The 12,883-nt window shown below is 37.6% G+C and overlaps 1 protein-coding gene across 10 annotated transcripts in view; it reads left to right on the forward strand.

The window, feature by feature from the left end:
- LOC105464243 (ATRX chromatin remodeler) overlaps window positions 1-12,883 on the forward strand; it is a 284,777-nt gene that overhangs the window by 129,278 nt on the left and 142,616 nt on the right. For all 10 annotated transcript variants that reach the window (XM_011711962.2, XM_011711997.2, XM_011711976.3 and 7 more), the window contains one exon: window positions 1,197-1,433. In XM_011711962.2, coding sequence (XP_011710264.2) covers window positions 1,197-1,433 — 237 coding nt within the window. The remainder of the gene's footprint in view (window positions 1-1,196; window positions 1,434-12,883) is intronic.

A 12,883-nucleotide genomic window follows, 5' to 3' on the forward strand; every position in this document is an offset into this window, starting at 1 on the left:
TTCTATCCCCCATCCTCTGGTAACCTCTATTTTCATTTATGTCTCCATGAATTTGTGTATTTTAAGTACCTCATATATATAAGTTGAATCATGCAATATTTGTCCTTTTGTGTCTGGCTTATTTCATTGACATATTTTCTAGGTTCATCCATGTTGTAGCATGTATCAGAATGTCATTCCCTTTTTAAGGCAAATAATATTCCATTGTATGTGTGTGCCACATTTTGTTAGCCCAGTCATCTGTTGATGGGCATTTGGGTTGTTTCTACCTTTTGGCTATTTTGAATAATACTGCTATGAATATGGGTGTTTACATATCTGTTTGAGTCCCTGTTTTTAATTATTCTGGGTATATATGGAAAAATGGAATTGCTACATCATGTAGTAGTTGTATGTTTAACTTTTGGAAAACTCCACACTGTTTTTCTCTAGTGTCTGTAACATTTGGCGTTCCTATTAGCAATGAACCAAGATTCCAATTTGTCTGCATCTTTGCCAACACTTCCTTTGTTTCTTTTTCTTTCTTTCTTTCTTTTTCAACAAGAAACATCCTAATGAGTGGGAAGTGGCATTTCATTGTGGTTTTTCTTTGTATTTTCCTAATGACTGGTGATATTCAACATCTTTTCATATGCTTATATCTTCTTTTGAGAAATGTTTATTCTAGTCGGTAGCCCATTTTTAATTTTTTTTTTTTTTTTAATACGTATTGAAGAGTTTTTGTTTTGTTTTGTTTTTTGAGAAAGAGTCTTGCTCTGTGGCCCGGGCTAGAGTGCAGTGGCACGATCTCAGCTCACTGCAAGTTCTACCTCCCGGGTTCACGCCATCTTCCTGCCTCAGCCTTCTGAGTAGCCGGGACTACAGGCGCACACCGCCACGCCCGGCTAATTTTTTTTTTTGTATTTTTAGTAGAGACGGGGTTTCACCGTGTTAGCCAGGATGGTCTCGATCTCCTAACCTTGTGATCTGCCCATCTTGGCCTCCCAAAGTGCTGGGATTGCAGGTGTGAGCCACTGCGCCCGGCCGAAGACTTTTTTTTTTTTTTTTTTAAATACTACTCTTTATTGCTAAATATAATTCTAAAGGTTTTCAGCATGTTTTCTTCCACCTTTTCCTGGTGTATTAATTAATGGAATATGAAATGGATAAATTAAATGACTTTGTACCATTTACCTCTAATTGTTTAAATTCCCTAGAGTAATTCTGAGGAGGAAGAGGAGGAAAAAGAAGAGGAGGAGGAGGAGGAGGAGGAGGAGGAGGAAGAAGAAGATGAAAATGATGATTCCAAGTCTCCTGGAAAAGGCAGAAAGAAAATTCGGAAGATTCTTAAAGATGATAAACTGAGAACAGAAACACAAAATGCTCTTAAGGAAGAAGAAGAGAGGCGAAAACGTATTGCTGAGAGGGAGCGTGAGCGAGAAAAATTGAGAGAGGTGACTAATTTATTTCTTCTTCTTTTTCTTTTGTAGCTACAGGGTCTCGCTATGTTGCCCAGGCTGGCTTCGAACTATTGGGCTCAAGTGATCTTCCTACCTTGACCTCCCAAACTGCTGGGATTACAGGCGTGAATCAACACACCCAGCCTTAATTTATTTCTGTTAATGATTTATTTTATTTGGTATATGACTTCAATATATTTCAGCATTTTAAGAGTAGAATGTTGTAATCTACCACAGATTTCTCTTTCTTTTTTAGATGGAATCTGGCTCTGTTACCCAGGCTGGATTGCAGTGGCATGATCTCAGCTCACTGCAACCTCTGCCTCCTGGGTTCATGCAATTCTTGTGCCTCAGCCTCCCAAGTGGCCGGGACTACAGGCATGCACTACCACACCCAGCTAATTTTTGTATTTTTTAGTAGAGTCGGGGTTTCACCATGTTGACCAGGCTGGTCTTGCACTCCTGACCTCAAGTAATCTGTCCGCCTCGGCCTCCCAAAGTGCTGGGATTACAAGTGTGAGCCACCGTGACCAGCCTCAACCACAGGATTTCTAGTTGCAGTTGATTTTTCCTACTGTCACTATTTCATGCAACTCAAAATAGTCATTAAGCTTTATTGATTTAATTAAGTGCATGGAAAGAATTGAGATTCTTGAATGATCACCAAAATGGTTATGTTGTATTTTGGGTAGAGAAATGTTTCAAAATTACTTCTTAAATCCATAAAAGATTTCAGTTTTTTAAATGGACTTTATGTTACAAAAATTTTCAAATTCACAGGTGGAGAGAATGGTGTAATAATTCTCCCTGGATCTATGAAGTCAGTTTCAGCAGTTACTAACACAGTACAAGTCTTGTTTCATCTTTTTTTTTTTTTTTGAGATGGAGTTTCACTCTTGTCACCCAGGCTGGAGTGCAGTGGCGCAATCTTGGCTCACTGCAACCTCCACCTCCTGGGTTCAAGTGATTCTCCTGTCTCAGCCTCCTGAGTATGTGAGATTACATACTCAGGAGTGAGTGCCACCATGCCCGGCCGTTTCATCTATTCTTTTTCCTTCAGATTATTTTGGAGCAAATCTCAGAAATCATATTCTGTTTATAAATAGTTGGGAATGTATTGTTAAAAGATAATAGTATTTTAAACATTACTACAGTAGCATTATTACACTGAATTCTCTCATTGCCTCACATAGTAGTTTTAAAAAATAGTTGGTGTGGGCCTGGCGTGGTGGCTCATGCCTGTAATCCCAACACTTTGGGAGGCCGAGGTGGGTGGATCACCTGAGGTCAGATGGTGGAGACCAGCCTGGCTAACATGGTGAAATCCCATCTCTACTAAAAATACAAAAAAATTAGCCAGGTATGGTGGTGCACACCTGTGATCCCAGCTACTTGGGAGGCTGAGATAGGAGAATTGCTTGAACCCAGGAGGCAGAGTTTGCAGTGAGCCAAGGTCTCACCATTGCACTTTAGTCTGGGTGACAAGAACGAAACTCAGTCTCAAAAAAAAAAAAAAAATAGTTGGTTTAAATCAGGTCTTAACAAGGGCCATCTGCATATTCTGTTGTATTTGAATGCTAAATCTCTTACCTAATTTTAACCTAGTTTCCCTTTGGTTCTTTCTTTTTCTTTACCCATTCTTACAGTTCATTTGTTTAAGAAAACAGATTAGTTTTGTAAAATTTTCTATATTCTGAGTTTTGTTATTTGCATCCCTGTAGTACAGTTTCATTGGCATCTATATTTCCTTTTTTTTTTTTTTTTTTGAGATGGAGTCTCGCTCTGTCGCCCAGGCTGGAGTGCAGTGGCGCGATCTCTGCTCACTGCAAGCTCCGCCTCCGGGTTCACGCCATTCTCCTGCCTCAGCCTCCTGAGTAGCTGGGACTACAGGCGCCCACAACCGCGCCCGGCTAATTTTTTGTATTTTTAGTAGAGACGGGGTTTCACCGTGGTCTCGATCTCCTGACCTTGTGATCCGCCCGCCTCGGCCTCCCAAAGTGCTGGGATTACAGGCGTGAGCCACCGCGCCCGGCGGCATCTATATTTCCTATAAACTAGTAATAGGATCTAGAGTCCCGAGCAGATTTAGATTCAGTTCTTTTTTTGGTAGAAATACTCATGGGCAGTAATAGTACTTCCTTTTGCATCTCATTAAGAGGTACTTTAAATCTGGTTGTCCCCTTTTTGTGGTACAGCTCCTCTAACTTTGTTCCACTTTTTCAGAATCTTTCTGGGTATTCTCAGTTCTTTGCATTTCCACATAGTATTATGTTGTTGGTTTTTACAAAAATCCCTGTGGAATTTCTATTGGAATTTTGTTGAATCTTTCTTGTAGTGTGGCCAGAATTGACATCTTAACAGTGTTTTGTCTCCTATCACATGAATATAGTATACCTCTATTTATTTACCTTCTCTTTAATTTCTCTTAGGAATGTTTTGTAGTTTTCACTGTATAGGTCTAGTACATATTTTAAAAGATTTATCCCCAAGTAGTTCATGGTTTTTGATGTTCTATTGTATTAGTCCATTTTCATGCTGCTGATAAAGACATACCCAAGACTGGGCAATTTATAAAACAAAGAGTTTTATTGGACTTATAGTTCTACGTGGCTTGAGGAGGCCTCACAATCATGGTGGAAGGCAAAAGGCACATCTCACATTGTGGCAGACAAGAACTTGTGCGGGGAAACTCCTCTTTTTAAAACTATAGATCTTGTGAGACTTATTCACTATCACAAGAACAGCACAGGAAAGACCTGCCCCCGTGATTCAGTTACCTCCCACTGGGTCCCTCCCACAACATGTGGGAATTCAAGATAAGATTTGGGTGGGGACACAGCCAAGCCATATCATATAGTAAATGTAGTTTCAAGTAATGTTGGCATAATGACCTTGTGTCCTAAGCTCTAAATTTACTTACTTGTTATAGTAGCTCTTTTTTGATAAATTCTTTATGACTTTCATGTATACGTTTGTGTTGTCTGTGAAGAAAAACTATTTTGCTAATTCCATTCCAATCTATCATTTATTTCTCTTTTTAAATTATAAATGGTGAATTTCTTCAAATGCTTTTCATTGCGTCTGTTGGAGTGACCTAGAAAATGTCTTGGATTCCTTGAATAAACCTTGCTTAGTCGTGTTGTATTGCTCCTTTTATATATTGTATTGCATTTGCTGATCTTTCTTTCTTTCTTTTTCTTTCTTTCTTTCTTTCTTTCTTTCTTTCTTTCTTTCTTTCTTTCTTTCTTTCTGTCTGTCTGTCTGTCTTTCTTTCTGTCTTTCTGTCTTTCTTTCTTTCTTTCTTTCTTTCTTTCTTTTCTCTCTCTCTCTCTCTCTCTTTCTTTCTTTCTTTCTTTCTTTTCTCTCTCTCTCTCTCTCTCTCTCTCTCTCTCTCTCTCTCTCTTTCTTTCTTTCTTTCTTTCATAGGGTCTCCTCTATCTCTCAGGCTAGAGTGCTGTAGTGTGATCATAGCTCACTGCAGCCTCAAACTCCTGGGCTCAAGCGATCCTCTTGCCTCCACTTTCCAAGTAGCTGGGACAACAGGCATGTACCACCATACCTGGTTAATTTTTTGTTTTAGAGATTGGGTCTCATTATGGTACCCAGGCTGGTCTTGATCTGCTGGCCTCAAGTGGTCCTCTCCCATCAACCTCCCAAAGGGCTGTGATTATAGTTGGGAGCCCCCACACCTGGCATATTCCATTTCTTTAATACATGTAGAACTATTTAGATCTTTTCTTTTTCTTTAGGTCTGTTTTGGTAAATTTCATCCTTAAGGAATTTTTCCTTTTCATTTAAGTAGTCAAATTATTTATGTAAATTTGTTTATAGTCTTTCGTTATACTTTGTGGGTTCTGTCATTTATTGTGTCTGTTAGAAATTTGTGTTTTATCATTTTTTTTCCTTGATTAATCTGTGCAAAAATTTCACAATTTCACTATCTCAAAAAAGAAAACCCAGCTTTGGATTTTATTAATTTTTTTTCTATTGTTTGACCCTTTTCTATTTCATTGATTTTCATTCTTATTTTTACTGTGTTTATCCTTCTTTGGACTTATTTTCTCTTCTTTTTCTAGCTACTTAAGGTGGATTTTGGATCTTTTTTAACATAGCATTTTTAAAGGTATAAAATTTGCCACTGTGCATACTGTTTAAACTCTGCATCTTACAAATTTTGGTATTTTGTGTTCATTTTTACTCTGCTCTGAATCTTTTCTAATTTCTATGAGCCAGAATATGATCTGTCTTGGTGGATGTTCATTGTTTATATTCTGCTGTTGTTAGGTGACATATTCTATAAATTTTGATCAGATTATATTGATGGTTGATTATATTCAGATCTTCTATAGTTTTAATGGTATTCTCTCCAATTAGAGGAGTGTTGATGTCTCCAACTATAATTGTTAATTCATCTGTTTTTCCTTGTAGGTCTCAGATTTTGCTTCATGTTTGCTAGAAGTTGTTTTGTTAGGTACATATACATTTAGGATTACATCTTTCTGGTTAATTCCCCCTTTAACAACATATAATGTGACTCTGTATTATCTGGTAATTTTCTTTCACCCGAAGTCTGCTGTGTTTGATAATAACGTAACGACATCATCTTTCTTTTCCAACATCTTAGGAAAAGTTTCATTTCTACAGCCAGGTTGAAAGTATTTCATTGATTTCCCATAAACTTACTTCCTAGATTTTTTTCATTTTCATATTTGCCTTATTACATTCCTATTTATGTACTAATCTTTATCCATCAGTACATCTTTTTATGCATTTCATAGTAAGTTCCATACATCATTTCATTTATCTCAAATGCTTTAGCATGTGTATCATTAGCTAAAGTTCAATATTTATGTTTTCCTTTTTATGTAAAAGGAAATTTACTTAAAATGAAATGCACAAATCTTGTGTAGATTTGTTTTTGAATAATACATGGTATATATTTTCTCATTATTTTTTCTAGTAATTTTGTTCCCCCACAATTTTATCATGAAATTTGTAAATATATGGAGAGAATTATAAACGTGAACACGAATGTACCTACCATGTAGCTTCTTCATTTCTTAACATGTTGCTGTACTTGCTTTATTACATATCTGTTTTATCTATACATCTATCAACCATTTTAATTGTCCCTGCTCTAATCTGTATTATTTCCTTTTATTCTCTAGCTAGGGTTTAGTTTGTGCTTCCTTTTCTGGTTCCTTAAAGTGTAAAGTTAGGTTCTTGATTGTGATCTTTCTTCTTTGCTAATGTATACCTTTATCACTGTAAATCCTCTTCTTAGTACTGTTTTCTTTGCATCCCATAGGTTTTGTATTTTGTGTTTTAACTTTCATTTGTTTCAAGGTGTTTTCTAATTTCCCTTGTGATCTCTTATTTGATCCTTTAGTTACTTATTTAATTTCCACATATTTGTGTTTTTTCCAGTTGTCTTCTGTTATGGATTTTTTGTCGCATTCCCTTCCGATTGGAAAAGATACTTCAGTCTTTTTATATTTATTAAGGCTTTTTTGTGCCTGATCATATGGTCTGTCCTTGAGAAGGTGCACTTGAGAGAAAATGTATGGTCTACCATTGTTGAGTGGAGTGTTCTTTATATGTCTGTTAGGTCTTTTTTTTTTTTTTTTTAAAGACACAGTGTCTTGCTCTGTTGCTCTGTTGCTCAGGCCGGACTGCAGTGACGTGATCATAGGTCACTGTAGCCTCGAACTCCTGGGCTCAAGTGAAACTCCTGCCTCAGCCTCTTGAGTAGCTGGGACTATAGGTGCATGCCACCATCCCAGCTAATTTTTTAAAACTGTTTTGTAGAGGCAGGGTCTCACAGTGTTGCCTAGGTTGGTCTTGAACTCCTGGCCTCAAGTGATCCTCCTGCCTTGGCTTCCCAAAGTGGTGGAATTACAGGCATGAAACACTGTGGCCAGCTCCAATTGGTTTATAGTGTTATTCAAGTCTGATATTTCCTTAATGATCTTTGTCTACTTGTTTTACGCATTTATTGATGTTGAGCTATTTATGTCTCCAACTGTTTCTCCCTTTTTTTTAGTTTTCCCACACTACACTGATGTATATTTCTCCTTTTAGTTCTTTTAGTGCTTTCTTCATATGTCTTGGAGCTCTGTTGTTTGTTGTATATATGCTTATAATTATATTTTTTGAGAACCTGGCTGTATTATCAATACATAATTTCCTATTTGTCTATTGTAACAGTTTTTGACTTAAAGTCTATTTTGTCTGATGTCTATATAGTCATCTCAGCTCTCTTTTGGTGGTTATTTGCATGGAATGTCTTTTACCGTTCTTTCACTTTCAGTCTATTTGTGTCTTTAGATCTAAAGTGAATCTTTTTTAGATAACCAGTATTTGGATCATGTTTTTTTTAATCATTATGTCCGTCTATGTCTTTTTGATCCAGGCGTTTAATTCATTTACACTTGAGGTAAGTAGTGATAAATAAGGATTGACTTCTGCCATTTTGTGTTTTCTTACTACTATTTTGTTCATTATTTCCTCCATTACGGCTTTCTTTTGTGTTTAGTTAATTTTTTGCAGTGACATATTTTGATTTCCATCTCACTTTCATTTTTGTATATTCTGTATTTTCTTTGTGGTTACCATGGAGATTACATGTAACATTCTAAAGTTATGAGAGTTTTACTTGAATTGATATGAACTTAACTTCAGTGGCATACAAAAGTTCTACTCTTCCACAGTTCCATTCCCCTGCATATTATGTGGTGACTCTGTTACAATTATTGATGTCACAAATCACATTTTTATACATGTTGTGAATGGTGACATTTATTCATAATTGTATTTTATCATTTTGTCTTTTAAATCCTAAAGAAAGTAAAAAGTGAGGTTATGAAACAAAATTTTGTGATACTAGGTTTTGTATTTGCCCCTGTATGTATATCTTCTAGGAGATCTTTATTTCTTTATATGACTTTGAGTTAACTTCTAGCATCCTTTCATTTCAACCCAAAGACTTCCCTTTAGGAAGCATTTTTTTATAGGGCAGGTCTAGTTTTAATAAATTCATTCAGCTTAGGATTATCTTAACTTGTTCCTCTATTTTGAAGGATAATTTTGTTGGTTATAGAATCCTCAGCTGATGCCTGGCACAGTAGGTCACCCCTGTAATCCCAGCACTTTGGGAGACCAAGGCAGGAGGATCACTTGAGGCCAGGAGTTGAAGACCAGACTGGGCAGCATAGTGAGACCTTGTCTTTACAAAAAATTAAAAAATTATCTGGATGTGGTGGCACACACTCGTAGTCTAAGCTACTTGGGAGGTTGGAGGATTGCTTTAGCCAGGGGTTCGAGGATACAGTAAGCTGTGATTATGCCATTGCACTCTAGCCTGGATGACAGAGTGAGATGCTGTGTCTATTTTTTAAAAAAGAAAAAAGAATTCTCAGCTACTTTTTTTTTCATTCATCACTTTGAAATATATTGTCACACTGCCCTCTGACCTCTTAAGTTTTTGATGAGAAATTAGGTGATGATCTTATTGAAGATTTTTTGTATGTGTTGACTTGCTTCTCTCTTGCTGCTTTCAATATTCTCTTCGTCTTTGGCCTTTGACAGTTTGTGTGTAATGTGTTTTGATCTATATGTATTTGAGTTTATTCCAGTTTGAGTTCATTCCTGTATTTGTAGATTTAAGTCTCTCTCCTTCAATTTGGGAAGTTTTCCACAATTATTTCATCAAATAATTGTTGCTTCTTTCTTTTTCTTTTCTCTTTCTGTGACTCTCATAATACATAAGATGTTCTTCGTGATGGTTTTCCTTGCATCCCTTTTTCTTTTTTCACTTTAGTTTTTTTTTCCTTTTTGATCTTCAGACTTGATGATTTCAGTTAATATCTTCATATTCGCTGATTCTTCTGCCTGCTCAAATCTGCTATTAATCCTCTTTTGATTGGGCCATATTTTCCTATTTGTGATTTTTTTTTTTTAATACTTTAAGTTCTAGGGTACATGTGCACAATGTGCAGTTTTGTTACATAGGTATACATGTGTCATGTTGGTTTGCTGCACCCGTCAACTCGTGTGATTTTTTAAAAATTGCATATTGGGCATTTGACTGTTATAACTTGGTAACTCTGCATATAAGGTTCTCTCCCTTTTCAAGGGTTTGCTGGGGTTTTAAAATATATATAAATTGTAGTAGACTTATTGTTTTAAGACTCCCCCACATTATTTTTTCAAAGAGTGTTCTTGTTGTGTGTCATCACTGAAGTCTGTGTCCCTGTCATTCATGTTCAACTAATGTTTTGAAAGATTTTTTTGAATGTCTGCTGGGTGTGGTGGCTCGTGCCCATAATCCCAGCACTTTGGGAGGCTAAGGCAGGCAGATCACCTGCCTTAGGAGTTCGAGACCAGCCTAGCCAACATGGTGAAACCCTGTTTCTACTAAAAATACAAAAAATTAGCCAGGCATGGTGGCACGTGCCTGTAATCCCAGCTACTTGGGAGGCTGAGGCATGAGAATTGCTTGAACCCCGGAGGCAGAGGTTGCAGTGAGCCAAGATTGTGCCATTGCACTCCAGGCTGGGCGACAGAGCAAGACTCCATCTCAAAAAAAAAAAAAAAAAAAAAAGGTGTTTTGTTTTGTTTTTTTTAAAAATGCCTGGTCTCTCTGTTTGTAGATTGACTATGCTGGTGCACTCCTTTAATCCATAACTAGGCTTCCACTAAACCTAAAGATAAGCCTGAGGGGATAACTTAAGATTTTAATAAAGACCTTTTCTGAGCATGTATTTTGCCTGGACATACATATGGCTTTCTGAATTATCCTATATACCTGGCTGCTTTTGAGTGTCCCAAATTTGAAAAGCAGCTGGGTGTGGTGGCTCATCACCTGTAGTCCCATCTACTCTGGAAGCTGAGGTAGGAGGATAGCTTGAGCCCGGTTGTGTGAGACCAGCCTGGGCAACATTGTGAGACACTGTTTCTACAAAAATAAAGACTAGTTGGGTCTGGTGGTGCACACCCACAGTCCCAGCTACTTTGGAGGTTGAGGTGACTGGATCGGTTGAGGTGTCTGGATTAGTTCAGCCCAGGAGTTCAGTGCTGCTGTGAGCTATAATTACACTACAGCACTCCAGCCTTGGTGACAAAGCAAGACCCTGTATCTTGGGAAAAAAAATTCCAAAAGTATCCTATCTCCAGCTATTTGTGCCTTAGGTGGTGTTTCGGGTGTGTTCTCCTGTAATGCCTTGCCCCAGGCCTCTATGGGTCTGTCATCACGTTGCAATTGTTGTGTGTATGTGTGTTAAAGCTGTTCTTGCTGTCTTTCTCACCAGAGCTGAGTTAGGTGAAGAAAAGATGAGAGCCTTATGTCAGTCCTTCAAGTATCCTTCAGACAGGTTAGATGACATTTACACAATAATTTGTAAATAACATCTGCTTTGCTCCCTCTGGTTTGTGGGAGGATATTGGAAAACAGGGTGCTGCTGCTTTGAGACTAAAACTGTCACCTTCTGGTATGTGGTGGGGCAAGGGCAAGTAAAAATGCTGTAAAATGTTCCTATCGTATTGAAGATGGCTTTTTTTCTTTTTCATTATTTTAGAGACACAGTCTTGCTATGTTGCCTGGGCTAGCCTCAAATTCTTGGGCTCAAGTGATCCTCCTGTCTAGGCCTACTTGTTTGTACTATAGGCGCTCACCACCATGCCTGGCTAAGATGTTGTTTTCTTGATTGGATATTTGCTTGGTTGCTGTAAACCTTTGACTATGTTCCAGAACTCTGACAAAGTTGGTTCAGAAAGTTTCTACTTGTTTCTAAAATAGTTCTGTGTTGTGACTAGAGCTTGGAGCTTCCTAGTCTATTGTTTTGTTGATATCTACATTTTCCCTTCTTTCTTTTTTTTTGGAGACAGTCTTATTCTGTCACCCAGCTTGGAATGATGCAGAAACATGATCACTGTAGCCTGGAATTCCTGGGCTCAAGCAATTCTCCCACTTCAGCCTTCTGAGTAGCTAAAAGTACAGGAGCAAGCTAATCTCTTCATTTTTGATAGTTGTTTTCCCTGGGTATAGAATTCTAAATTGATACTTTTAAGAAATCTCTTTAAAGATGTTACTTCTTTGTGACATTTTGTTTGTTATCTTTCTCCTTTTTCCTTCATCTTTCCTCCTCTGCATGCACCTTTTATTTCTTGAAAAGATAGTTTTAAAAGATTTTTCAGTGATTTTAAGATTTCCTTTTAATGCCTGGCTTTCGGAAATTGAAGATTTTTATTTTCTTTGTTTATCCTGCTCTGGGTTCCTTGAACTTGTTGCATCTGTGAATTTATAGTTTCATCAAACTTTTGTTCGTTCGTTTTAGAGACAGGGTTTCACTCTGTTGCCCAGGCTGGAATGCAATGGTATGATCATTGGTCACTGTAACCTCAAACTCCTGGGCTCAAGAGATACTCCTGCCTCAGCTTCCCGAGTGGCTAGGACTAGAGGCATGCCCTATTGCTAATTTTAAAAGTTTTTCGTAGAAACAAGGTCTTGCTATGTTGCCCAGGCTGGCCTCAAACTTGTGACCTCAAGTGATCCTCACACCTTGGCCTCCCAAAGATCTTGGATTACAGGTGTGAGCTACCACATCCAGCTTCTGTCAAATTTTTTGGAAAGTTCACATCATTATTTTTTTCAAATAATTTTTTCCTGTTCTGTTTTTCTTTGAGACTTACATATTATGCTCTTCAATATTGTTCCATAGGTTTCTTATTTTCCCCTGTCTATTTCATTTTGGATAGTTTTTCTTGCTTTGTCTTCAGTTTTGTTGATCTTTTCTTCTGTACTATTATGATATTAATCCACTTAGTGAATTACAGTGTACCATAATTTTCATCACTAGGAATTCCATTTAGTTTTTAAAAATATCTTCTATTTTTGTTTTCATTGTGTTCATATTTTCAGTGTTTGGACTTTTTTTTTTTTTTTTTTTTTCCTGAGATGGAGGCTCGCTCTGTCACCCAGGCTGGAGTGCAGTGGTGTGATCTTGGCTCACTGCAACCTCCGCCTTCTGGGTTCAGGCGATTCTCCTGCCTCAGCCTCCCGAGTAGCTGGGACTACAGGTGTGTGCCACCATGCCCAGCTAATTTTTAGTATATTTTTAGTAGAGGTGGGGTTTCACCATGTTGCCCAGGCTGGTCTCAAACTCCTGAGCTCAAGCTATTCACCTACCTCTGCCTCCCAAAGTGCTGGGATTACAGGCGTGAGCCACCACACCCAGCCTATTTGGGCATTTTTAATCAGCTGTCTCACTTTACTTGTCTGCCTATTTCATTATTTCTGTTACTTCTTGGCCCATTTTTGTTGACTCTTTTTTTCCCTGGTTATTCTTCATATTTTTTTTCTTCTTGACAAACCTAGTAATGTTTTATTTAAAAGTTCAGTTTAATTTTGAAGCTTTTAAAAAAGCCTGGTTAATGCGTTTCTTCAA

The sequence above is a fragment of the Macaca nemestrina genome, chromosome X (assembly GCF_043159975.1).
Source record: "Macaca nemestrina isolate mMacNem1 chromosome X, mMacNem.hap1, whole genome shotgun sequence".
NCBI classification, from domain to species: domain Eukaryota; kingdom Metazoa; phylum Chordata; class Mammalia; order Primates; family Cercopithecidae; genus Macaca; species Macaca nemestrina.